The sequence below is a fragment of the Dermacentor andersoni genome, chromosome 7 (assembly GCF_023375885.2).
Source record: "Dermacentor andersoni chromosome 7, qqDerAnde1_hic_scaffold, whole genome shotgun sequence".
Taxonomy (NCBI): Eukaryota; Metazoa; Arthropoda; class Arachnida; order Ixodida; family Ixodidae; genus Dermacentor; species Dermacentor andersoni.
Window position 1 is genome coordinate 127,460,413 of NC_092820.1, and position 27,186 is coordinate 127,487,598.

At 45.1% G+C, this 27,186-nt stretch overlaps 1 protein-coding gene across 1 annotated transcript in view; it reads right to left on the reverse strand.

Moving 5' to 3' along the window:
- PNPase (polyribonucleotide nucleotidyltransferase 1) overlaps window positions 1-27,186 on the reverse strand; it is a 56,845-nt gene that overhangs the window by 22,739 nt on the left and 6,920 nt on the right. The window contains exons 4-16 of the mRNA XM_050181047.2: window positions 22,875-22,924; window positions 22,109-22,172; window positions 17,498-17,659; window positions 15,679-15,865; window positions 12,418-12,469; window positions 11,241-11,298; window positions 9,892-9,988; window positions 7,573-7,675; window positions 5,642-5,712; window positions 4,694-4,730; window positions 2,041-2,197; window positions 1,234-1,397; window positions 437-508 (exon numbers count right to left, since the gene is read on the reverse strand). Coding sequence (XP_050037004.1) covers window positions 437-508; window positions 1,234-1,397; window positions 2,041-2,197; window positions 4,694-4,730; window positions 5,642-5,712; window positions 7,573-7,675; window positions 9,892-9,988; window positions 11,241-11,298; window positions 12,418-12,469; window positions 15,679-15,865; window positions 17,498-17,659; window positions 22,109-22,172; window positions 22,875-22,924 — 1,274 coding nt within the window. The remainder of the gene's footprint in view (window positions 1-436; window positions 509-1,233; window positions 1,398-2,040; window positions 2,198-4,693; window positions 4,731-5,641; window positions 5,713-7,572; window positions 7,676-9,891; window positions 9,989-11,240; window positions 11,299-12,417; window positions 12,470-15,678; window positions 15,866-17,497; window positions 17,660-22,108; window positions 22,173-22,874; window positions 22,925-27,186) is intronic.

A 27,186-nucleotide genomic window follows, 5' to 3' on the forward strand; every position in this document is an offset into this window, starting at 1 on the left:
AATGAGGGATGTCGCTTTTGCACACTAGTCAAGGCGTGCTTTGGGGAGCACGTTGCCCGTGCTTCCTAAAGCACGGGCAACGTTCTAACGTGTCTAGTTACTGCACTCTTCCACTCATGGCCATCCGGCTAACAGCCCAAGCCACGCATTTCTGCTGTACATGTTTCCATTGAAGGGGCAACTTAAATTAATTAAGTATAGGATAGTTGTCAAATTAAGGTGTTTTTCAGTAAGTATTTTATTATTCCTAGCTGACAATCCCAATGGCGACTTGGCTCTCAGCCACACTGTGGACAGCTTCACGCTGAGCAAGTGAGCGCAGCGGGAACAGGTCCCGCAGGATACCGTGATATGCTACATATACAACCCCAAGTCAAACCATGATTCAGTTCGCCGAGTAAATCCACTTTACAGAAGAAAGCTTCCACCAGCATACCTGGAGCGCTGTGATGCCCTTCTTGGTACCGGCCATCTTGAAGTCCATGTCACCCAGATAGTCCTCGATGCCCTAAAACAAACAGTAGGCACAAGACTTCAATTCCAGCCATAAAGTGACAGCTTTAAGGCTGGCGTTTGCATTATGGCTGGCACCACCTTTATTACTTACGGCAGAAAGTTATACATAGTGGTTGCGTTCATTCGTGTCTTTTTGCCCCCCGCATGTCATACATTCCTCTGCAATATGTAACCACGCAAGAATTTGCTTTTTCATTATTTCAGGAGGATATTACCTAATGCTGACACCACTTTATGCTGTCTTCCCTGAAGCATTATATTAGTCATATGCTTAATCACATTAAAGAGAAAGCAAGGAATTAGACGCAGAGGTGCACCGATATGTCAGAGACAACAGTTGTCATTTACAACGTGCTTACTAGATGTCGACACAATACCCCATCCAGGCAAACAAAGGCGCTTCGTATCTGTACCTTCGTAACTTTATAACGAGGTGCATCATATCTGTGCCTTGGTGGCACAAGTCAACTCGTCAATGTACACAATAAGTGTCAACTAACGAGCAAGAGCATACATACTATGTTACAGGCATGGAAAGAGACTTGAAACAGCTATTACAGTTCCTTTCAGTGATAATTTTATGCAAAGACCTTTGAGCTTTTTGGTCAGTAAAAGTACACAATTCAGTGCCTGCTGATAAAATTAAGCTTATCAGTGCTCAAAGACACAGCAATGTTAGGTCTCGCCATGATGAAACAAGCAGTGCTAACTCCTCACCAAGATGTCCGTGAGCAACCGATAGTCAGCGAGCTCGTAAGAGCGCTCCGGATCTGGCACAGTGACGAGACCAATGGCAACGCCGGCCGCAGATGCCGAGATGGGTACTCCGGCATCCATCAGGGCAAGGCTCCCGCCGCAAACGCTTGCCATGGATGATGACCCTGCAGCACAACGATGACAACAGTGGTGGCAGGCATGTTCACGACAGTTGGCCAACGCATACAGTCGGCGTCAAAAGTTTACAAACCAGGAAATCCGAGGAAATGCTTAATTTTCTAGTAGTTTATTAGTGTAGTCAGTAAAATCGTATGAAATTGTTTTTTCTGTACACCAGCACAGGCTAAAAATCTGAACAGCCAGCTTCAAACCTGGGCTTGATGATGCCATCAGTTTTTTTTCTCAGATTCCACGGTTTAGAAGCTTTTGACCCCAACTGTACAAAGGCCTCGCAGTCAATACATTTAATTAAACGAGTTCAGCCATTAACATTTACACCATAACATCCTTTCTATTTCTTTTAGGATCCTGCATATACGAACAATCATTATGGGTCTAGGTATTAGTAGGTATTAAATTAGGTATTGCAGGAAAGATAGCCTTATGTAATTATGAAACGGGTCTATATTAGTACCAGCTATTCAGGCACTGCAGCATGTCAACATTGGATGCCAAAGGTATCATAGAGGAACATATTAAAGGCAACAGAATTTTAGAAAATATGCTGCCCCACGATATAAAGAACAGCCCATTTTTCCAGTAACCTTGTTTTCAGAAAGATGCTTACAGCAATCAACAACCACTCACCATTCGATTCAAGCACCTCTGAGGTCAGTCTTATGGTGAATGGAAAATCCTTCGGCACAAGTGGTCGAAGAGCATTCTCGGCGAGCGCTCCATGGCCAAGCTCTCTCCTTCCTGAGGGTCCACTCCGGCCAATCTCATTGGTTGCATATGATGGGAACTATTGGAGAATACAGCCAATCAGGGCATTGCATGGTGGGATGCTGTATGGCTTTTGTAGACAAGAGGAGGAGCATTCAAGAGTTTTCACAGACGAAATACAACAGAAACACAAATGCAACACAGATGTTGCATTTCGTTGTGGTTATTTTTCCAGTGAACTGTTTCAAGGAACACTGGCTTCAGAACTGCTTTGACAGAATGCACACATGACGCTTTGCAAGATAGTCCAATCACAAGCCAATCACACCTCTGTGAGACAACTTTGGGTTCAAATATGCCGGAGCTTATGGTAAATTTGGGTGGTCGATCCGGCCCTACGAGACAGATTGCAAGATGCTTCAGGTCTGAGTCAGAGAAAGCACGCCCTACTAGAACAACGGGTGACTTTACAGAGCAGTGAGAGAGAAGGAAGTGAGGGCCGAGGGAACTTTCAGTGATGCCTTACTGAAGATCCTCGCATCACACAGCATTATAGCATCAAGGTTAGAGAGAGCGCAAGCCAGACAGAAAATGGCGGGCTATGAAATCAACCGCTACGATGGCCACTGCTTGCAAGGCAGTCCTACACCAGCACAGCATGTTTTCAGCCCTATGAGAAGGTGCCGTCACTGCCTCCCTCACAACTAAAAAGAAAAGGAATTGAAGGCGCCGCTAACAAATGCAAATGTTGCTGTGCCACCATCATCGACGTGAGGCTCACAAAGCATGAGAGCACAATCACGAAAACGTCTACACGACCTAGCCGACACTGGCAAAAGCACGCTTACGAAAGCTGCATAGCACTCGCATGACCAGAAGCAGGGCAGATCTTGCAATTGCTCCTGCGTCATTGGTGGGAGCCTTTCTCAGCGCTCCAAGTTGGATTTCGGAGGCCTGAAAGAACCAACCGAATGTAGTCGGAGCGGCCTTTTTTGGCCACCCGAACAAGATGACTACCTCTGGAGCACTCCGAAACGACCACTCCAGGATGCCATTACGTAGCGCTGCAGATTGTAGGCACATGTGCTCAGAATGCAAGTACAGTCGAACACAGACATATCGAACTCGAAGGGTATCACGAAATAGCTCGATATGTCAATAATTCGATACATAAAATAAAAGTTTTATACAACAATTTTCAAGAGGATTTTACAGCTGTTCATAACACACAATTACTTGTTATATCCGGATTCGATATATTCGGCTTTGACTGTACCTGGTCCACGTTCTATGCACATAAACAAGTTCTTCATGTTCGCATTCCATGGCGCACATATGTAAAGGGCTTAGGAGGCAGGGAACCCTTGCTTAGACCACTGCTAGCTTCTGCCAACCTTGGCTAGGATAGCATCCTCACCAAGTATTTTGCAATGCACATTATAGGGCATGCTTACTACCTCACTCTGACTGCTCCTAGGTTTTGGCAAAGTCATGCAGATGTTAATACAGCACTTGCCATGTATATGGAGAGCTCTGCAAGTAGGTGTTAGTTACAGTAGCATTCGCACTTCAAGCAGCGGTGAAAAATGTGCTGAACTGTAGGAATACATTCATGTGATGAGTTCTATAAACACTCAGATATGGAGTTCTATTGGCATCTTGCTTCGCAAGTACCATTTTTGACACGACGTCTGCAAAAGAGAAACATACATTGAAACAAAACTACCCTCCATCCCTTGACCACTCCTTCAGCGAAATTCTCCTCCCCGGAGGACGTCGAAATCGCCGCAACAGGCAATCCAACCCCCGAGTTATCTGTAGGTGATACTAAGCGATGCTCACTTGATGTGCACTTTAAGGAGGCACCAAAGAGCTCACTCGCATTATGTTGCATCTTTGCAGCAGCAAGAAATCTGCACTGAAATTAAGAAGGTGCACAAGGATGCAGTCATAGCACCCCATTTGAGGCTCAACTCTTTACACAGAATGTTTTAAAAAAGGTTGCCTTACAATTTAAAAACATTAATGAAGGCTGCATATTACAGTATACCTGCCCTGTGCTCGAACCTAGGATGTCTTCGTCACTGAGCAAGGCAACTTGATCATGAAATTCATCACCGCACCTCCTAAGAGACCAATCAATTTAACCTTAACTCACACTGACGTACAGATTGAACGATTGATTGATTGGGTATTTTTGTACAAAGGAGACACAAAGGCTGTAAGAGAAGCCTTAGTAATAATTTTGACCACCAGGGGTTCTTCGAAGAGCACCCGGAGCATGGAGCGCAACTGTTCCTGCCTTCCAACTCAATAAAAAAGGCGGGCGCCTCGGAATACAATCGAACACGCAGCTTCATGTTCAGCCGTGCAATGCATTAGCCACTATGGGTCAATTTAATTTATTCCCATGAACACGTCACAAGCGTAACATAGAAACAGACAGCATCATCAGTGCCATTCACTCACACTGAACTAGCAAGAAAAGGAATTCACATGAAACGTTCCATTTGAATACTCAAACAACGCCTGCGAGTACCACACAGGCGAGAACAAGAACAGCTGTTTCACGTACCTCATAATGGAGCATGAAGTTCTTCTCCTTTATTCCACTAGCTCGGGAAAACATGGAAGTAGAGAAAAAAAAACAGTCACACAGTCAAGCCATACTAAACTTCTTATATGACAAAGTCCATCTAATTCCCCAGCATACATTCACAGAACCTAATACATTGACGACCTCAAAGCAACAAAGTGAATTCAATGTCTCATACAACTTAACTGTGTTATGGAGGAAAATATGGGTCAGGAAAGATGTGACAGAAAAACTGTCACTCTCAAAATGTCTCAAAATATATTCACATAATGCTGCTGCTGCAGTAACTGCATTATCATACTGGTTTAAGGAGACAGGTGCTTGTTTTTTAGGAAACTGCTCGTTGCAGGGCCTAAACATCTGCAAACTTGGCATCGGATTTACCAGATGGCATCAGCGGCTGTGTAGCAGTCGAGATCAAACAGGCGCGCTGTCTACAAGTGCTTGCACTCCGTGCTGACAAAGCCCACACAAGCAAAAAGAAGCAGAATTTTATTGCACTTGAATGAATATTATTTTATTTGCATAAGTGTTTAAGCATCCTCGATTTACCGAAGCATTCAATTTAACTAGGACTCAATTCTTGGGTCCCATCAAATTCTTAAACTAAGGTCTGTATGTAGCACTAATGAGAGTCGGACACAGTGAGCTGCAGAATTTTGAAACTGGAAAGGGAAAAAATTTTAATTAAGATTAAATTCTGAGGTTCTGCATGCCAAAACCCTCATCTGATTACGAGGCACACCATCCAGTGGGGCACTCTGAATTAATTTTTGCCACCTGGGCTTCTTTAACGTGCACCTAAATCTACGTACACCAGCATTTCTACAATTCGCCCCCATAAAATGCAGCCATCAGTAATGTAGCACCATAGCCACCAATCTGCCGCAGTGAGTTGTAAGAGCAAGTGTGGCTATGCAAACTCACCCTGTGATCACCGAGACGGGATCCGATCGCAGGACTGAGTGCAAGGAATCGAATGCGACGGTGCAGAGAACCTGCCAGAAATTGATTAAACCACACATCAGCCATTGGGCAAGTTGGTGTCAAAGCGTGCTTGAGCATGCGCACAGCAGCAGAAGACAAGACAAATATATATATATTTTTTGCAGTTGGCCGTAGTGTTTTCGTCTTGTCTCCCCCATACATAAAAAAAATACGCAAAGCTGGTTAGTTGCGTTCGGTAAGCGGTGCACTTTAATATCTCCTCTGACCTGTATCACAAGTGCCAAGTTAGTTATCTGTGTAGTACCTATGCCTTCATACTTTTATCTCTTTATAGTCTGCAATAAGAATGTCTATATTTACCATTTATGTACATTCTCTCTTTCTTTCCTTTCGACTCCTGCAATAGCCCCAGTAATGGGGCTGGCAGCATTCATTGATTAATTAACGAAAAAGCATAGGTCAAACTTCATGGCAATGCACTGGGTGCTGCCGTGACGCCACGACTAAGAGTGAGAATTGTACGCATCTTGCACCTCAATGTTACGCTGAAATTTCCTTGACTAGATGGCACAGAGACAAGACAAAGAAATACAGTAAAAGCTTGTTAGTTCACAACTTGTTAATTCGAAATTTCAGATAATTCGAAGCAGCCGCCGCGGTCCGTTCAGCAACGTATTGTAAGCAATATGTAACACATCCCGCTAATTCGCACTGGAATATGCACCGTCACCAATAATTTGAACTCTGTGCCATCATGGATGGGGACAGTGCTCGCGCACGGGAGCATGTTGGCGTCGCCGCGCTGGCCGCGCGGCTTTGTTTTTTCCATCTGCAGCCCTTTATTTAGACCCGACTAGAGGGAGATGCGTTTGCGCCTGGCCAGGCATGGCCAATGCCTCTGTTGTAGGTCGCTTCTCTCCCATGAGGTTCCGTACTAAGCTCAAGGGCGATAAAATCGTCTGCATGCGTCGTATGCTGTAAGTGCGAGCGAAAGCGTGCAAGGGCGAGCCGACGTACGCGGCTCAATCTCACATGCACGCCCTCTCCTGTCGCGCGCAAGGCACTGGAGTGAGACGGAGGGAGGGAGGGGGAAGCATTCTTCTCCAGCGGCTGCTGCTTACAGCGAGGCCGTGTGGGCACCGTATCTTAAAAGCGATCTGCGACGCGGCCAAAATGCGATCTGCAATGTTTGCAGAGTGTGCATAGTGCCAGTAGCTTCGTATGCAATGTGCTTTCCACATTTCGTTCACATTGAAACAAGTGCTGTACGAAAGTCAATTTGCTCGTTGCTATGGCCGTGATTCGTCACTCCAGCGTTTTTCAGTGAGTTTCCGCGGTCACCGAGCGTGATGTGTCCATGTTTACCTGTGCGCGCGTGACAGCGTACTTGTTAATTTAGTTAGTAAGCGAATGTTTAGAAGCTGACATGGCCGATAAAACTACTATCCTTACTTCGTATAATTACCTTTTACTAATTTGCTATCGCAATCGATGTTTCACTTTTTGGGCAAAACTGCAACATTCTTTTTTTTCTGCGCATGGATGGAGCAAGAGCCATGTCGGCGTCGGGGCACGTCGAACTGTATTGGCCATGGCCAGTTATTTTGGCTGCACCAGTGCTTCGAGTATAGACGTTCACGCCAACATGATGTAGCATGTGTGCACGCATGCTCACGCCACGTCGGACTATATGTGCGCCTTAACCAAGCTATGTTTTCTCTGAATTTCATTAGTTCAAATTTTGTATAATTCGAATTTTTGTAGCATCCCCGTGGAACTCGAATTGACAAGCTTTTACTGTAAGCACACACATTACTTCATACCAATTACACGACCAATGTGGCATGCTGCAAGTCAAAATAATTAACCCCAGATGCAGCCTCTGAAGTCAGGGCCTTCTGGAAGTTCACCTGTGTCTGTCCTCTTTGAAACAGGGCTGACCCATGAAGTGGCTGAAACAAGTCAATCTGACAAGATATGTCGCGCAAGGCCGTTAGACTTCGGCCGTCAAACCTGCATGGAGAGAAATGCAAAGGTTTAGCAACAACACGCAAGGTGCTAAGTGAGTTACGTTTTCACCACATTCGGCGATGATCTGAATGCAGCATCGAAGTCAATTAAGCTCTGCTGTCAATGAAAGCATGTGTCTACAGGCAGCATCAAAGTCAATTAAGCTCTGCTGTCAATGAAAGCATGTGTCTACAGATACCATGAAGAATACAGTATGACCATATTCATCCATTTAGGAACAACACGCGAGAAAGAACATACTAAACGAGAAAACATATGACTCGAAGCCACAAAAAAAAAAAATTTGGCAGCCTTAACTGTAATTGACATGTACGAAATGCGAAACCTTGCACGAATCATTGCAGCACAAGATGCCGACACGCACTGAGCTGGCGGGGCCCCAACAGCCCGGGACACACAATGTTGTTTTTGCGGTGTTTGCAAGCTTACATTCGTGCTCCTTAAGTTTGGCCTGGGTCAGAAGCTTTTTCAGGTAGGGGCATTTCGGTGGGAAGTTTTGACGCTTCCACTTGGAGGGAATGGCTGCGGCATGAGACACCGACGCACATCGAGCTGGTGAAGCTTGAGCAACCCAAGACGTGCTTTGTTGTTTTCTCATCGTGCACTGTTCTAAGACGGTGACGGGAAACCGAAATGAAATCAAGCCAGTAGGCGATGGCAAAATACAATCCCACCAAAGCGAAGCGTGATGGTCACTTCGCACGCTGCATACCTTCACATAGCTGTTTCACAGCGCGTGTGGGGTAGTGCCATCGGAAGCTTACTGCTCGCTTTTCTTAGATGGTAATCCGAACACACCACCGTTCTAACAGATAGGTGAAGGTACTTATAACAGTAGGGTTGGCAGTAATAGCTGTGAATGTGATGTGTGAAAACTTGCAAGTAAATTTGCTGGTACCGGAAGAGGAGACTATGAGTGCGTGCCGGCATTTTTTCACGACATGGGCGGGTGAGAACTGTGGGGAAGCTGCCTTGACGGGCACCTACTGCTCTCGATCATACGTGCTTCACAACATTTCTTGTTCACATGATGTATAACATCCAGAAAATGTATCATACGATTGCATTTTGGTGATGTACTGAACGCATTACTGAATGCACAGGTAAATGCGCATTGCCTTTGTTAGTTATAGACAATTCATGCTCCCGGGCCCGGTCACTGACACATCTCCCCGTTGGTACCCCGTAGGATTTCCCACATTTCAGCGGTATCTCGTATATATAGAAGGTGAAGGGAAAAAAGCATATGCCTAGCCCTGATCAAAAAGGATGCAAACCCGCAGTGGAGCCATACGTCCACAAACTTTCCCACAGCTTGAAGAAAGTCACTACTAGGTTTGGTGTGCCAGTTGTTTTCTTGGCGCCACGCAAGTTGGCTGGACTGCGTACATGCATAGGCTGCATTGACAAAAAGTCAGGATACATAAGTCAGAATGCAGGAGTCAGAAAAACCACACTAGACCGTACATGAAATGTGCAACGGGCATTATATACGAGATACCCCTGAAATGTGGGAAGTCCTATGTGGGACAAACGAGGAGATGTGTGAATGACCAGGCCCGGGAGCACGAATTGTCTATAATTAACAAAGGCAATACGTATTTACCTGCGCAATGCATGGTTTGCTTGGCAGGCAGATGCCAGCCACTACTGTGTGACATTAAGATACTTGGCAGGAGTGGTGATACGTTAGCAAGAGAACTGTTGGAGGCATATCGCATAAAAGAGAGAGGCACGAGTTGTATTAACGTCTGTTTTTCTGTTTGACAGTGAGATGCAGCTGTTAAAAACGTCACTGTAATCACTCTAGACAACACTGACGTACGCATGCGCATTTGTTGATTCTCCCTGCTCTGCTGTAAGAATAAGATCAGCTGAAATTCAGCACTCGACCTATCGTTTCTTAACTGCCCTCCTAAGTCTTTATTTTCCTGTTGGCACAACAATGTATTCATTAAAGAGCCTTTAGTTCTGTACAGGGCGAAAAACTCTCGTTACAGTGTACACAACAGCCAAAACGCAGTTTAATGACTTTTGGTCGAAACATTTCACGACATAGCCACTCAAATTCCAATAGTACCTGCTCGTGTTAAGGAGGCAGGCTTTACTAACACAGAGCTCATTTCTTGCCTTCAGGCCTTTTAAACTGCGACATGTTAAAACCAGAAAACTACAGAAGCTGAAAAATGCCTGGTCACCTTTCTTCATTCGTAAGAACTTGCTGCCGAAAGGTTTCTTTGACTACTGATGTGAAGGCTTCATTTAACAGGTAGTTCTCCGTTCCTGGAAAGCTTTCTGGAAAAGAAATAACCATGCGGAAACACTTGTGTCAGTACAAGACAGCACCTTCCTGCAGTGAAGGTTATTCACATGTTCATCATGTTGTACAATTACATTTATACGATGACTAAAAACACCACATCTAGTACTGATAAGTGTTGCATTAACAGCATCCCAGATTCTCAACACATTTGCAGTATCAGTTCTTAAAACATTTAGCTACATATTGCAGAACCCTCCATGGGACACTAAAGGGGCACACTAAATTTAGAAACATTACATTGCTTGTCTAGAAACCGCGCAATGCTCATTTTTCATTCATAACAATGCCCCCAATACCTCAACTCTCAATCGTCTGAAATTCACTAGTTCAAGGCATACTCATCCTCATTTGTTCTCACACAGTTGACAATGTTTGTACGTCTCATAATCATAGAATCCCAAAACAAAAGCCAAATACATGTAAACGGCACAAAAAGGCATAGGACAGACAAAAAGAACTAACCAGTAAAATACATCAAGATGGGTTACGCAAAACAGCAAAAAGAAAACAGCAACTAAAAGACAGGGAGAGAGTGCAAGAAAAAAAAAGCATGAAAGGAAAAGGCACTTTGTTGCGAGAGGTGACGGAATAAGTCAAATAAAGAAAGGCAGACAAATGAAGTCGTATAATAAAAGACAATGGTGATTTACAAGAACACTAAGCTGCATTTTTCGCGCCACTCACAAGATCCCACGTATGCATTTGTTGCTTTTGCCTGCTTCCTGTTTTAAGCGCCATTCACAAAGTATGCATAAACAACAACTCGCCCCATCTTGGGTACATTCATTTAGCCCTGCACTTCATGAACTAATTCCCGTCAGTTCATTTCTATTTCCCGCTCATGCAAAACAGGCACGGCACCACCCGCACGAGCCTCGCATTACCTTTCTGCAGGCAATGCTGTTCACTCGTCTTGCTCGAAGCCTGCCCTGTGTGAAACTAATGACAAAGTGGAGATACCACCATGATGAAATTGCAAAATGAAAAGAGAAGTGCAGCACCTCCTGAACTAGTTCAGAGTGTGCAGACTAATTGACTGGATACTTTATATCTTGTTACCAAAGCCAAATGTTGTAGTATATTTTTTACTTTCAAAGTTCGAAAGTTTATTCAAAGATACATTAGCATTAGCAGTAATCATACACTCACACCAAAATAAACAACAAGGAGGTCCTAAAGCTCAGGGCTGTAAAAGAACAAAAAGAATCCACAGCCACTCCTTACCTTGGAGCTTCTCAATCACGTCCTCCTTTACTGCATTCAAGGCCTCGTCTCGAGAAACCTGCATGGCAAACCAAAGGTGACAACTACTCCGGAAAACTGTAACCCACACTTATGCTAGGTCACCACAAAAATAAAAAATAGAAATAACATTAATGAATGCAAACGCTAATAGCATATGGGAAATTAGCGTTCTGGCATCATCTTGGTAGTGGCATGGGCTGCAATGACTGCACGGTGAACACTGACGGACCATGCGACCACCACCTGCAATTTCTGGGATATAACCAGGTGGCCCTCTATAAGCCCAAAGTGGCAATGCCCTTGTCATGCATTTTGTGCGATGGGGTTCAACCTACCAAACCAATACATGGCCTGTAAGAGAAAATGCAGCAGAGGGCTTTGGTTTAATTTTGACCACCTGGGGTACTTTAACACGCACCTAAATCTAAGTACTACACAAGTGTCTTTTGCATTTCGGCCAGCCCCTTTGGAATGCGACCACTATGCCTAAGAATCAAACCCACGACCTCACGATCAACAGCACAACAGTATAGCCACTAAGCCACCACCACAGGCACGCATTTTGTACACTGGCAGAGTTACAAGATGATGTTATGAACTACATGTTGCACTACCAAAAAACTGAAGTTTTATACCATCATTGATGGCATGACAGCTGTGTATTAAAGATACGAGACAAAATTTCTGTGCCGGCACATATTCCTTAAAGGAAGAAGAGATTGGATGCTACAAGAAGCGAAAATTACAAACTTGTACCTAGGGCGCTGTTCACGAATGATGAAAGGACACGATCACGTTTGCAAGATTTCACATGATCCAACACCAGACATATCGGAGCCTACAGCCAACAGAGTTCTGCACACTACCTCGAGAGAAGCATGTTTGACGCTGTGCAAGAAAATCTGTAGGCCATACAAGACAACATATCCAGCGCCAAGTCATAAGAAATCTTGTCAAAGTGATTGCATCCCTGAACGTTATTGTTCAAGCATTTCACGCCTGACTTAAACACGATGCAATAGTTTGGCTTTCTTTCTTGCTTTAAACAGGATCACTACGCAAGCCTCGGAGCACAAGCCTAACAAACGAGAAACCCCCATGTTCTCCCCCCCTCCAAGAATGTGAAAATTATAAACAAAAACAAGCAAAGCCATACTTTGTCATGGTTGGCATCTGACAGTATATCTCGGACACGAATGCCAGCCAACCTGCAATGAAAAAGATGCACTACACTTTAAATTTAGCTCTAGCATTTCCATGGCAACGAACATGGGTCAAATGCAAATTTTTCGACGTGTGGGCCATCATTAAGAAGTGGAAATAGCCCATAAACACCAAACTTTTGAAAGAATGTGTGTTTCACACAATTTGTACGTACTGTTCTGTTCTTTCAATCCCTCGTGCTTAGCACTATTTTTGCTTTTTTATTGCTGAAATTCACATTCAGACCTATTATGTCTTTTCTCACTGGATTATGTGTCACACTGACATGACGTCTGGTGCATTATCAAACTCAAGGAACACAACCATCCTTTATGAGCAATTTATAAGTGTTAAAGGAAAGAAAGAACATCACACTGGCAAACAGGTTATTTAAATTTTAAACAGCCACTTTGACGAGCCACGAGGAAAAATCTTTCTTCAGGGTTGGTTGGTTGGTTGGTTCATTTAGCATGTTTGTAAACACATTATTCACCTCTGAATACAGCCTTCACTCCCAATTACAACTGCTGTAAAATGAAAAATATAACCAAGGTGCCTTAGCTATCATCATGCACAAAGCTACATTTCTTAAGTGAAGCCTCATACAAGAATTAAGCAAAACTGTATGTTTTTTTCTTTTTCAGAAACCAGCAGAGGCAGCAGCACCAGCAGCAGCCCCCTGTACCTTTTTTGTTGTTATATAATTAATCAGCCTGGAGTTATTAATTCAAAAAATATTTAATTCTTATATTTACCACAGATACGTCAACACTAGGCGTTAAAACACATTCAAAAATATCAATTTCATTCGTCTGAGGCATGCTACCTTTCCACGTCTCTTTTTCCCAGATATAAAACGAAAGCCCGCGAAATAATAAAATAATATTAATAATAAAATAATAATAAAACCTGGCCTGCAGCTTGCGTGCCATAGCAGTGGTGCTCTCAAACATGTTGCAAAGGAACTAAGCACACTCCACGGTTAATCCAGCAGTTGTGGCATGCTGACAGGGCGCTTATCTTGGTATGATCATCAACTTCTTGCTAACGGTGACTACTGCATCTTTGGGCAAGAAAGCTTGTGGGGCTGGTAAGCAGTTTGCCGAAGCCAATTTATCAACACTCAATCGCAATGCATGTCATCGATTTGTGGCGTCACTCCAACCAAAATGGGGAATGTATGAAGTAGCCATCTCGAAGAAAGGCAACACGTCATATTTATTAACCCTTTGACGGTCAATGACGTAAATATACGGCGGCGCGAACAAGTCCGAGAATGGTGGCTGCCGTATATTTACGGCGCCGTCTGTACATTTAAAAAGCCCGCCAATTTCCTAACTTTTTCTTTTCTGTCGTGTGCTGCCACTATGTGGGGATACAGGGAATTTTTTTAGCGCGCCTGCCTCTCTCGGTTTTCGTTGCATGGTTTTCTTTAGCGCTATTTTGCTCCTGCACGTCTACATACTACCGCTCGTGCATTGGCGCGTGCGCGTGCGGGCGACCATTTGGATTTTGTTTTGCAGGCGGTTTGGGCTTTTTGCGCTTGCAAAACTGATGGCTATCTCGTTAGTAATCGCTCAAGGGGCGACCGCTTGTTTCTCGCTCGTTTAGTGTTCACAGGGGTGCGTATAGGAAGGATGCCACCATGCATGCGTTTCCGTTTCTTTTCTTCTTAAGCTTCGCGAAAACTAATTGCCCTAGCTGCTTGGTGGTAAGATGAAGATTAGCGGAAGTTTGTCACATGTGTTGTTTTTTTGATGGGCACACAACCAAACAGTTTTCTTGAGTGTGCGCACTTACGCCGTTTGATTAAGCTATGGACGTACGTATTAGTGTAAGAGCAGGAACATTTGAGACTTGCGAAATATTCTCGTGTGTGGATTTTTAACGCCCTGAACTATTGCATAAAAATGCATCAAATTTTTAATTCTGATAAGTTTATTTCCTTTTCTATTGTTGTTATTCATGAATGAAGAGTGCATATATACCAATGTAAAAGATTTTTTTTTTTCACTTTACGGTCACCCTAGAAAAATTGCGTTAAATTTTTTTCGAAATAAGTCGCTAAGAAGAATTGGAATCTGCAATAAAGAAAAATCGACCCTGGGTGGTCGCATATGGCGAAAAAAATCGACCCTCAAAGGGTTAAAACAGTATACATACTGCATCAATGGAATCAGCTCACCACATGTTTGCGAGCAGCACTTCCACAGCATGCAAGCATAAAGCTGCGATGCCTTTTTTTTTAGCATTTTCTGGGCTTTCTTTTAAACACGAGAAAAAGGTGTCATGCAACAAATAGCGTGCCACAGACAACTGAAAATGATAATTCAACACCTAGCACTGATGTATCTGCCATTGTTATAGTAATTAATATAGTTAATTAAGAACAATAAAGAATCCAAAAGATACTGAAAACTTCCTAAGGTTGCTGCTGAAAGCGTACGGTTGGTCTCATCCACAAAGGCTTCAGCTTTACTAAAACTTGGTGTGTGACAGCTGGGACAAGCAATATAGATAGGCTTCTTTCCTTTTTTATGGTTATGCACAATGTGCATAAAAAGACACAAACCACAATGTTGAAATCTTTTTAAAAAAGCAGCCTGAAACAGCACAAAGCAAAGCAATGGCAACAATCTTGTTTTATGCATGCAGCCACTGCTGCTTCCACAGCTGTGTAATGGTGCGGCTTCATGGGAACGAACAGTGAAGCCACACTGCAGGGCAAAAGTCACGATAACCCACACAGCCATGCTGTAATAGGTTGTTTTTAATTGTTAATGCAGGTTACAGGTGCAATACCACAGGATATAAAGATAACAAATGCAACATTAAATTAAATTCTGTGCTTTCTAAGTGCCAAAATCACAATCGTATTATGATGCATGCCATATTATGAGACTACAAATTCAGTTTAACCACCTGGGGTTTCTTCAATGTGCACCTAAATCTAAGCACACTGGCGTTTTAACATATCGTGGCCCCCACGACCGGGATCTAACCCGCAACCCCAAGCTCGGTGGTGCAACACCATAATCACTGGACTGCCGCAGTAGGTAAACAAAACTAAACAAATGCGAGAACAAAGCAAAGAAATGTGAGCAAAGTAAGCTGTGCCCCAATTATTTTCACGTAAATGCCACTCTGTTTCATTGTTGCACCTTCGCACGGCCGTTTAACTTATGATGTGGAAAATATTTCTGCATGCACTCACAGCCTGGCAGCATCAATGAGATCTGCTGAAGGAACAAAGAGCTTCTCCACGGTGCGCTTGGGCCGGCCACAGACACTCTGGAACTCCTTGATCTGGCGGATGATGAGCTGCGTCTCCTTGACGCCGCAGCGGATGGCCTTCTGGAAGTCCTGGAGGAGCACGTTGTCCGCCGATGCTTCGAGCATGACTGCAATGAGAACCGTGGAGCCTGTTGTACCTATGTTTCCTTTCAGGAAGAAGCTATAGACTGAGGCTGCCTCTAGTTTGTCTATTCAAATATACATGTAAAGAAAAGGAACGCTCTATTAAGACAACTGTTGGACCGATCTGAGTGAAATGTCGCATCTGCGAGATAAAGTTAAATCCCAGAAACTCCAGCAAGCGGAATTTTGATTTAGGACCTGCATTCTTTTACGAACACTGCAGACAATGGGGATGTTTCAAGAAAACGGAAGCACGAGGTTCACAAATCCATAACTCTGCACCAAGAACAAGTATCGAGGTACTGTGAACTGCATCTGTTACTCAAGCAGACAAATGCACCATTATATAAAGTTTACAGTTTACGTGAAATTGTTACATCTACAAGGCTTTCGTAAAAGTTGTATTCACAAATTAATGCTTTAGTATTTCCAAGGGGTGTATGATACACCAATTTTGTCTGCTTCAGACGCACTATTGGGTGCAGTGTACAGAATTTCGATATCGTTTTTTATTGCCGAGCTACACATTTGCACACGTGATACTTGAGTGCATTGAATATTTGCAATTTTTGAGAATTTTTTCAAGAAAAGCTGATGGCAGAAATTACAAAATCCACCTCCTACCATGTGTACATTTTAAGTTCATTTACATGCAATAACCTGCTCAAAACCTTATCAAGATAACTTTGCTGAGCAAAACGATTTCTCCAATCCCATGTACAGTCAACATCTAATTTTTCTGATTCCCTAGGTTAACGCACATCTCCAAGTTTAGCGCGGCCACGGCTGGTCATGGTTGTCAGTGCAGCTGAGTTCACATACAGTCTGTATGCCCTGTTTTATAGACAACCTGTCACGTGAGCAAAAACTGGACAAGCCGAGATGGCATGGCATCACGCGCAGTCTTCCTGCATGTTTATACTGGAAGTTGCGTTATCTCGAATTTTTGCAGAAGCATTGAAGCGAGAGGCAGACGAAATGTTTGCTCCCCGCTGCCAGCGCTTTTCAAAGTAGTATCATCTTTTCATAGTAGCAAAGTAGCATCTGTGAGGAGCACTATCAAGCACAGGGATGGAGTGGACGCAAAACTGTGACTTTGCTTCACTTTGTACCACCAATGTGAGGATATCAACACAGCATGAAACCGTATCTTTCGTCACTGACTCTGAAGCTCAACAAAATGAATTTCAATGTATAAGCATTCTTAGGGTACTTCACGCACTTTCCGGCGGCTGTCTATCGATGCATGTTTGTTTGTATGTTTGTATGTTTGTGTCTAACCGTTTTCATTTCTAAGTGCTTTCATTAACATAAGTACACTGCCCATGCGAGAGAGAGCACACATAGCCATGGCTAAACAGCTGCAAGAGCTGAGCACCATTCAGTACCGTCCGGTTTACTCAGTACGCTGAAGTCTCAACAGACACTGATCCTGCCACCACAGCACCAGCCAACAGGGTAGCTCAGTCCAACGGACAATCCACCTAAAGGTTCCCAGATGTCCACGTAACTTAAGTGCTTCAGTTGCCTTTTAAAGTCACAAAGAAGGTAAAGTATCACTCAACGCACCTATAAATTATTCAGCGAGCTACAAGGATGACAAAAGGGCTACTCACCAACCTGGTTATGCTCAGCACCAGCCACGACGAGGTTGAGCACACTCTGCGTCATCTGCCGCCGTGTTGGGTTGATCACTACATCGCCATCGATCAGGCCCACACGAACAGCACCAATGGGCCCGTTCCAAGGCACATCGGAGAGGGACAGTGCGGCTGATGCTGTAATTACACAGCAAGCAATAGCATACATACTATTGTATTTCTTTTTTAATGTTGGCATTGAACACACACTTTTTGGGGACTACATATGCACTTTATTAACAATGATTTACCTTTAGATATAGCAGGCAAGCAGCAGGCTTGGAACAGCACAGACCGATCGGCAACGCATCGTTTTGAGATCACAGCGAGTTTTTCAGCGACTCTGCTGTTGCCGATTTGGCCTGTTTTAGCAGTATGAATAAACTTGTTCGAAGCTACTACTTCTCTAGCATATGGCATCTTGGGCTGCTACGAGCAAGGGCACGCTGGTAACAACACAATTTCTCTAATTTTTTTTGGTATGCATTCTTTTTCTATAGTGCACCACTGCATCTTTTAACGTATTTTTTTAAAAAACCTGACACAATGTTCGTAAAATCTCGTAAGGATTCCAAGTTCGTGAACTTCACAATAAATTTAGCAGAGCTGGCATGGAATATATGAGAGATAATGTACATAAAGGTCCTCTGGATTGTTTCTGACCAGTGGGAGTTCTTTAACGTGCAACCAGCGCTCAGTAAATAAGTCCTTTTATATTCTAACCCCACTGTAATGCTGCCACTACAAACAGAAATGGAACACCGAACTAAGAAATCAAATGCCATGGCCATTGGACTACCACGATAGAGAGACACCTAGGATACCCTACGATAGTGTCCTACCATGTTTAAAGACATCTCTAAGGTTAGCATAAAGGAGTACGTCAGCAAGATCAGAAGCCACATGAAATTGCAGTTAAACTTCAACATAACGAACTGTAATATAATCAGATTCTCGGCATAAGGAAGTATTTAAGCTTTTGCAACTTCTTGTCCATAGAATACCATGTGCATTAAACCTCAATATAACCAAGTATGTTTACGTATACGCGATTTCAATGTAACAAAATGTCCATGCAGCTGCGAAAGAATATTGACACAATAAATGGAAATTGCCACGGACGCAGATGGTCAAATGGTTGAATTACAAGGACCTGCTTGCAAATACACCTCTCAAATTGCACATCCTACGACAGAGAGCGGCTGGTGAAGTGGAGCATCGTAGTGGCAGGACCCTCTCGCCATCATGCTTAAAGACCAAGTGCGATAAGATCCTATCGTGCTCTGCGTGCGAGATAAAGCGTGCAAGAGCAAGCCGAGTGAGAAGGACAGTGGCACGATGTGCACGCAGGGGAGGGGGGTGCACAGTAATGCGATCAAGAACGCACAAGTCGGGGGAGGGGGGGGGGTTTCTACTCGAGCCCGGCCATCGCAATCTGCGGCGGGTGCAAAGATGGCCAAGCAGAGGTTTCCTTGTGCACTGTTTTTCTGTGGATTTAGTGCTGGAAGTCACGTAATCTCGAGTTTTGGAGATGTGTTGAAGCAAAAGGCAGACAAAGCATTTGCTCCCCTCTGCCTGCGCTTTTCATGACAGCTTCATTCCACTGCGGGCGACACTATCAGCTGTGGAGGCAGAGTGGGCGCAAAAGCATCACAGACTTCGCTTCATACTGCTGATGTCAAATATCGTCAATAGGCTATGAAACCACATGTTTAGGCGCCTACTCAAATTCCACAAGATGAAAGCTTTCTCTCATAGAAATTAGGTTTTTTTCAGATGCCCAATATATTCGGAAAATGTTGCAGCCCCTTTCGTATATCAAAAATTTGTCAGCAACTGCACTCATTTGCCTAAAAGGTCAAATTTCAACAGAACCGAATTTCGGTACAACAAAGTGACTGCCAATTTTACAGACTATGTTACATGGAGGTTTAACTGCCCAAGCAAAGCAGCACTGCAGCCTGCAGCATAAGGATATTCACTGGTGAGTTGCAGTCTAGCATAGCTGTATCGCATTGCCATGAGTATTTTTGTCTTTGATCAGGGTCACCAAATATAAGTCACATGACTGGAATAAAGTTTTCCGAAGTAGCGTGTCTTTATGAATGTTTCGTTCATTCCTGACCTGCAAAACATGGCAATGAGGTTCTATTGCAAGCAGTTTTCTTTTTAACTCATTGTGCGCTTTGTAGATCCTTAAGCTCGCATGTCGTGGTCACATCATTTCAATTATGACCACTCAGACTGCATATGGTTGAGACACTGGCTACGACATGAACCACGGAGAAAGAAGTAATTGAGGAGAGGAATCTGTCAGGCCACGACAGCACGCGCGGGCAGCCCAATAAAGTCGCAGTTGGGCGTGGAGGAAACACAGTTTTCGCCACAGCACGACATATGACGCGGCGGGCGCATTGCCATAATTTACATGTTCTATGAACGCGACGCATGAAAATCGTGATATTGTTTCATATATTGTAAGTTTCCCCAGATTTAATTCTGTAACGTCAATAAACAGATGTGGCGGACATTTTAGCAGCAGCTATTAATGAATACTGTCCTAGTTACATGCCATACTGCACATGATGCAAGGTACTAGTAGTAATCCCAGAGCAGACGTCTGCCGACGCCGCCACAGTTCACTCGCTCGCATGTGGTGTGAGTGCATGCGCAGGCGACCTTGGGAGGAAGAGCATGCCAATTTGGGCATGCACGCTGTCACGGTTTCTTTTGCGATCTGCAGGCTTTCCACCTCTATTAGAGCTCTCGCGGGCTTCCACACTGCCCCAGAGGCGCTGGCTTCTCGGACTTTGCGCGCGCTTTTGACATTGCAACAAAGGCAAGCTGTTTCCGCCCGTGCTTTTACTAGGATGGGGTGGAAATGTGTCGTGTCAAACTGCAGCAATGGCTACGCATCCTGCAAGGAAACGGTAGTTACATTCAAAGTTCCGAGTGGGCCGGTACAGTTGGAATTGTGGGCTTGTGCAATTCCAAGGAAGGTTCAAGAGCTCACGTCTGGTGACTATGTTTGCGAGAAGCACTTCTTGGAGAGCGACACAAAGAGGCGGCGGTATTACGGCGAGCCTGGTGGTGAAGTCCTTCATGACAAACCTATACGGCCTGTCCTGTTACCAGGCGCCTTGCCGTCAATGTTTCCGCACTGTGCCAGCTACTTGTCTTCTGTTCGCAAAAAGAGAAAGTCCACTGGATCTGTAATGAAGTGCGCAAAGCATGCCAAGACAGAGACCTTGGTTGTTGAAGATACGAACATGCACACTGCTTGGGCGAGAAATTGAGACGGTGGGTCCTGTCGCCTCCAACGTTTGCCATCGCTTTCAATCTCGCATCTCAAAAAACATACATTATAGATTTGGTGTTATAAAAAAGTACATCACGAAGGTAATTGCTCTGTAAGTGACACATTTCTTTCGTTAATTATTCAAGACATTTAGAGACGAGCGCCTTCAAGTTCATTTCGCAGAAGAAGCAAACCAGGATCAGCAATTTCTTTGCACATGAACAAAGTGTGCTTGCTTTTTTTCCAAGTTGTGTGCAGTAACTCGGCAAGACACACCAATCAGTAAGCCACCGTTTGCCTCGGGGCCTACTGTACTGGAGCGCAGCTCCTAGGCGGCCGTTCCTGCAGCGAGCGTTGACAATGTCCAACGGCGAGCACATAACCGAGGCGAACGAGTGCCGCAAGGAATGAAAGCAAATGGGAAGCGCAATGGGAGATGAAAGAAAGGCAATAGCGCAGGAAGAGGGTGCAGCGGAATCATGACACAGAAAGCGGAGGAGACGGCCTGCGCATACAAAGCGTTGCCAGCGGGTTAGGCATCCGCAGCTGCGTGGGCGATCTTATCTACACTTCTGAGGGGGGAGGAGGGGGCCATGGTGCCGTGAGGTGGGGAGGGCTACGCTCGTCTGCGGCGTCAGCTGCCGAGCTCAGTCCGCGGTACCAGCGCGTGTGACGGGATCCCTGCTCCTGCAAGGGGCGATGGCGAGCGGCTACGAGTAAGGCTTGACGTGACGCTCCCTTCGGTGTTGTTGCCACTGGCACTGAGGGCACGACTTCTCCGCAACGAAGGGCTGCTCTTGTCGTTAGTGGAATGAAAGCGGGAGAAGGAAAGCATAGTGCCATGCAAGACTGGCTATGTGGCGACAATGGCTACGATATAGTACCAGAGTAGCGCACATCTTCTTTATGGAAACAAAGTGCTTCATGAGCGGAGGTCTGTCAGCGGCAGCAGCTGTGAATCGTGCCCACGCATCACCCACACGCTGCCTCTTGTGATCTCCCGATTAGTGAGGCAGATGCGCCACATTTCGCTCTGTTTGGAATGTGCCGCACAAGACATACTGTTCGTGCCAGCCAATATAATCGCGAAATGAAAACACGGATAGCACTGTGCTAAAATTTCACATTAGGGAGTACCATAATCATCGGTGAATTTTTATATATCGGATTACTTACATAATGAACCTTTTTGTGGTCCCTTTCAGATTCGATAAATCAGGGTTCAACTGTACACCCCTAACAGTTTTCTGTGAAGCTGAACTTGGAGTCGCGTTCACAGAGCACCTCACCTGCATTGAGGCTCACAATGTCGGGGTCATTGATGCCGTCCACGGCAAGCAGGTTGCAGACCAGCTGGAATATTAAGACAACAATGTTTGAAATGTGAAGTTTAACATTCTGAATATATACAGCAGGTTATGAGGGATGTCATAGTGATGGGGTCTGGATTAATTTTGACCACCAGGTTCACCCAAAGCATGGTACACAAGCATTTTTGCATACCACCCCCATAGACAGCAATGTTGCCTTTATTCAATCACCACAAGAAACTCCCGGTATCAAAAAAAAAGAAATATATATATATATATATATATATATATATATATATATATATATATACGTAATGTTACAGGTAGTTGAAGGGTTGTAGAGGATAGAAAGAGGAGTATTAAGCTGCATTAGAGAATCACGATTCTAAAAAGCAAAACAGCCCACCTCTAAGTGAAAAGAGGCCCAGTAAGGCAGAAATGATGCAAAAACAAAAGATGGCACTCTGTGCATTGCATGGAATTTGTTCTTGAGAATTGTGCCCCTTGTGAGGACAAACTTCTATGGCAGTAAATAAGTTTGGCATCAGTGAAATCACTGAAGTCTGATAATTTTTTACATCTTTCTTTTAGACAATGGCTCCAGGCAGAGGCGTCCCTCGGTTGCCCAGCATTCATCAATTCAAGTCCTTCAAATTCGATTTAGGTCACACTTTTCCTACATGCAAAACACCCGCAAGCTTCTAAACCAACGCTAACACCTATAAATGGGAGACAGCAAACACACCTGTGTCTCGTAGAAATAGCCAGCAGGGAAGAGAGGCCTCAACGATCGATCTGCATTACAAAACAAAGAGAAAAAGAAGAAAGCGGAATCCCGCTCTAGTCAAAAAACTGAGGAAGGTGCAGTAAATGTAAGCGCTCTGTTACGGCAAGGAATCTCCCTGAAAGCAAGAGGGCATAAGATTTGAGACATGTTTTCACCAGCAGTGCAGGAAGGAATGTGAAAGTCATGAAATCACCACACAAAACTGTCACTAGTGAAATGAAATTCTGGGGCTTAATGACCCAAAGCAGCACACACACTACATATGAAGGATGCCATATTGGACCACCTGACCACCAGTTTCGATCCCCTGGTGGTTCTTAAACAAGACACTCAAAAAAATATTAAATCAATTTACACAGATAAAGCATTGTTCCAACTCTATTTTCAATAATTCTGCTGTAGAAGGTTAACTACCAACATTCCGTTCTTGAAGTGTTAGACCAAAAGTGATTTTAACGCTTAATTCTGATGGTGCATGGATTTCACAGTAATTTTGTCGTATGTGGGTCACTACGGCTCAGTAACAGTCCTTGCAAATTATTAAGTTAAGAGTTTGACTATCTTCTATGATATACATTGGAGATCATCTTTAGTGTTAAAAAAAAATTTAACTAGGCCTTAGCAGGAGCCATCTAAATTCATGATGTCACAACAAACTGGTGTGGGAACAGTGTCACCACCTTTCTTTAGTTTTTTGCATTCTTTCTGGCTTGTAAGGCCTCTCCTCGCAGCAACAGTGGCCTCTTTGGTATTGTAGACGGGTAACTTCCTAATGCAGCTCAATTTATTGTCCTCTTTAATGTCCATGCACCTAAATATACGTAACCGCCATGACTGGGAATCGAACAAGCTGCCTTGTGCTCAGCAGACAAACTGCACAGCCACTGAGCTACTGTAATGGGTCAACGTTCAGATTAGATTAGATTAGATTTGGTGTGGGCATCCGGTGGGGAGTTTGGAGGCCTTTGCTTCCTGCCACACTTCATTTCTATATGGGCTAAGGTGCTGTGAGTAACGAAAATTTGTTGAAAAGACGCTACCGGTCACAAAAAGATAGAAGAAAAAGAAGAAAAAACAGCGGAGAATGCGGTGTCACATGCAAGCCCGAGGCTCCTGTTGTGTCGGCAGCGGCAGGCAAGCGGGGGGCCCCTACCGGCAAACGCGCGGCAACCACCGAAGCAGAGAGGGAGACTCGGAACTAACTGCTCCCGATGAAAACCGGAACGAAGACTCAGCCGACCCGCGGCCGTTTATTACTTATAAAGGCTTCACACGCTAGATGACACCTCCAGATTGGCCCAAGCTCGTCACATGACAGAAGGGGGGTGCGCCATCTAGCTAAACAACTACAAAACATACATGTACGATGACACACAGATCTGACAGGGGGCGACACTATACTACAGTCGCCGACCGATTTTCCGGACTCCAAAAATTCGGACATGCCCGATTATTCGGTCAGCTTCGCGGCACCGCCGTTCTCCCCATAGACCATAATGTATAACAACTGCCGAAAGTTCGGACACCGTGCAACCTCTCGTCTGATTTTTCGGACACTCCTTGAGCCAACTCGATCGAGGGCATCATGCACCGACTCTGACCGGCGCATAGTTCGACTTGCTGAATTGCTGAACGCCATTTTTTTTTTAACGGAGCCTCCTTGCTGCCCCACGAAGTGGCGCTACTGGAAATCCCCGCTCATCATCATCGTTTCTGCCTGGTTCGATAGAGTGGCCGTACAGTACTTCAGGTTTCAGCTTAGTAAGCCATGTCAAGACAATCCAGCAGCTGATTTGTTTGTTTCGCGCACGACGCTACGAGCAGGCCGCGTTTTTCGTTTGTGCGACTGGTGTCGGCACGGTGGTGTTTGCTTTGTGTGCTGTGTCGAGGTTTCGGTGTTCCAACAGCGTACGGAAACATCGCGTCGAGTGTCTAATGGCGCCGACAGTGCCCGCGCAGACTGCGCTGGGGAATGCCGGCAAGCGGGTGCCGGGAGGCCTAAGATTTGTCGCCTTCTGATGTGCTCCCTACTGACGCGGAAAATGTTCTGCCGAGACCTGCGCAGTGGTTGCATTGCGATTCCGGACACCGTCTCATTTGACAGTTTCACAGGTGCTGACACTGCTGTACTGACATGCGCAGAACTCGACGACGGCGAGATCATTCGTCAGGTTTCTGCTGCACCCATTCTCTATGCTGCACCGCCGGACGATGACTCCGAGTCGGAAGATGACGCACCATGTGTTACGCTGCCGTCGCATGCGGAGCGTGCACAAGCAGTGACTGTGCTTTCAGCCGCCTATAGTGACCGTGCGACCCTCTCCGAGATTCAGGCTTATCTGATTGCGCGTAAACGGAACAGCGTGCAACGGCGCACTCACGATTTCTTCACGCCTAATGTCGAGCCCGAATAAGCGCGTGGAAATAAAGGATTTCATTTTTTTTTCTTAATCTGCTTTTTCGGACACCTGTTTATTCGGACTTTTCCGCAGTCCCCGTGAGGTCCGAATAAACGGTCGGCGACTGTACATCATCCCCCCCTGGAAACAAAGCAAGCATACAGTGAAACGCGCACACAAGACGCGCACTTAAGTCCAAAGGCAATTTCAGTTCGTTCCCCCCCACGTTCACACACGCGCACCAGTCTTGGGCACCAAAACACAGGCAGTCACTCAAACAAAGTCTGACAAGGAACACGGCACAAAACTCACTGCACCGCAACAAGGAGCACATTTTATACCTGTGTTACTGAAACATGTGGACTGTCTCCTAAATGTCACAACGAGGCCCCTAACCGTGGCATTTCGAAGACGGAAATACGCTCTACACTACAGAAACAAAATCATCGAACCACGGAGGCTGTTTTCTGTCACGATGAGGACGCGTGCGTACCTCAGAAGAACTTTGGGGGTTGCGACGCGTATCGGTCGACTTTAAAGACCCAGTCGTCCCACTACTATTTCCCTCCCCCTGGTTGGACAATTGAATGTGGTTATCGCTCAAAGCTGGAGAGGGTTGCCCAGGAAGCTCCTCTCGAAGTCCCGACAAGTCCTGGGAGGCTACCGATTCCCCCACGGAATCACAGACGACTGCTGACTGTGCAGACTCGGAAGTGATACAGTCAGATGCACTACTTAACTGATGCCTATGAAAGGACGATGTCACTACAGACGTGTCATCGGAATGACTATCCAAGTTTGAATATGAGTACAAAAAGTTTCTATCACTTGTACACAATGTACTACCTGCTGGATCCTTCATCACTACGGTTAACTTAGACACATGCCACGTCTTCCCATCACCGAGTACAAAAATAGATGGTCCTATCTGGGCCTTGACTTTACGAGGTTTACTGTACTTAAAGAATCCTTTCCTGTTAAATCTTATTCTGACGGTGTCTCCCACCTTGATACGAGTTGCCTGAGCACCTCTACGTTTGTCTACGTACTGTTTAGTCTGCGACTGTTTCTGCAAGACCCTTTCTTGAACTTGAGACACAAGACTGTCCTGTTCCCGTAGATCTACACAGAGCCGCATGGTTCCATCCTTCTTGCGCACCAACACGTGTGGAGACACCCACTCAGTAGCCTCGACGCGCTCGATGACGTCGCAGTTCATTTGTCACCTGGTCACGGAGAGCCAGGGGTAGTCTGCGCAACTTTGAAGATACAGGTTTCATACCTTGCCGCCGATGTATTCGGTGCACGAAGTTTTTGACGAGTCCCAACTCGCCACTGAAGAGGTGATCAAAACCCGGAGGCACACCTGTGGGGCTCTGTACTGGAGGAAGCGATGGTAGACGACATGTCAGCGACGTACCGTCAATCTGTATGCCCAAGCGTTGGATGGCGTCTAAACCCAGCAGCGATGTTCCTGTAGTCGTTACGTGGAACGTGACGGAGCACGACCTTTGGAAAAACTGGACAATGGCTTGAAACAGGCCTTGAATGTCGATGCGTTGCTTGGAGAAATTTTTCAAGTCCACTGTTTGTGACAGTCTGTGCTGTCGACCAAAGTGCTTTCCAAAATCTTCGGCCGTCATCAATGAGACAGACGCTCCCGTATCCACCGGCAGTCGCATGGAGACGCCGTTCACTACGACCGGAACTTGTAAATCATTTTTAGTTTCCAAAGTGCTCACCGTCAAGACAGACGCGGACGGCTGTCCTGCGGAAGTTGACAAAGACCGCGTCTCTGCGGAAGAGATGTGCTGAACAGTACGGGCTTTTCGGCACACTGATGCAAAATGGCCCAACGTGTGGCAGGCGTT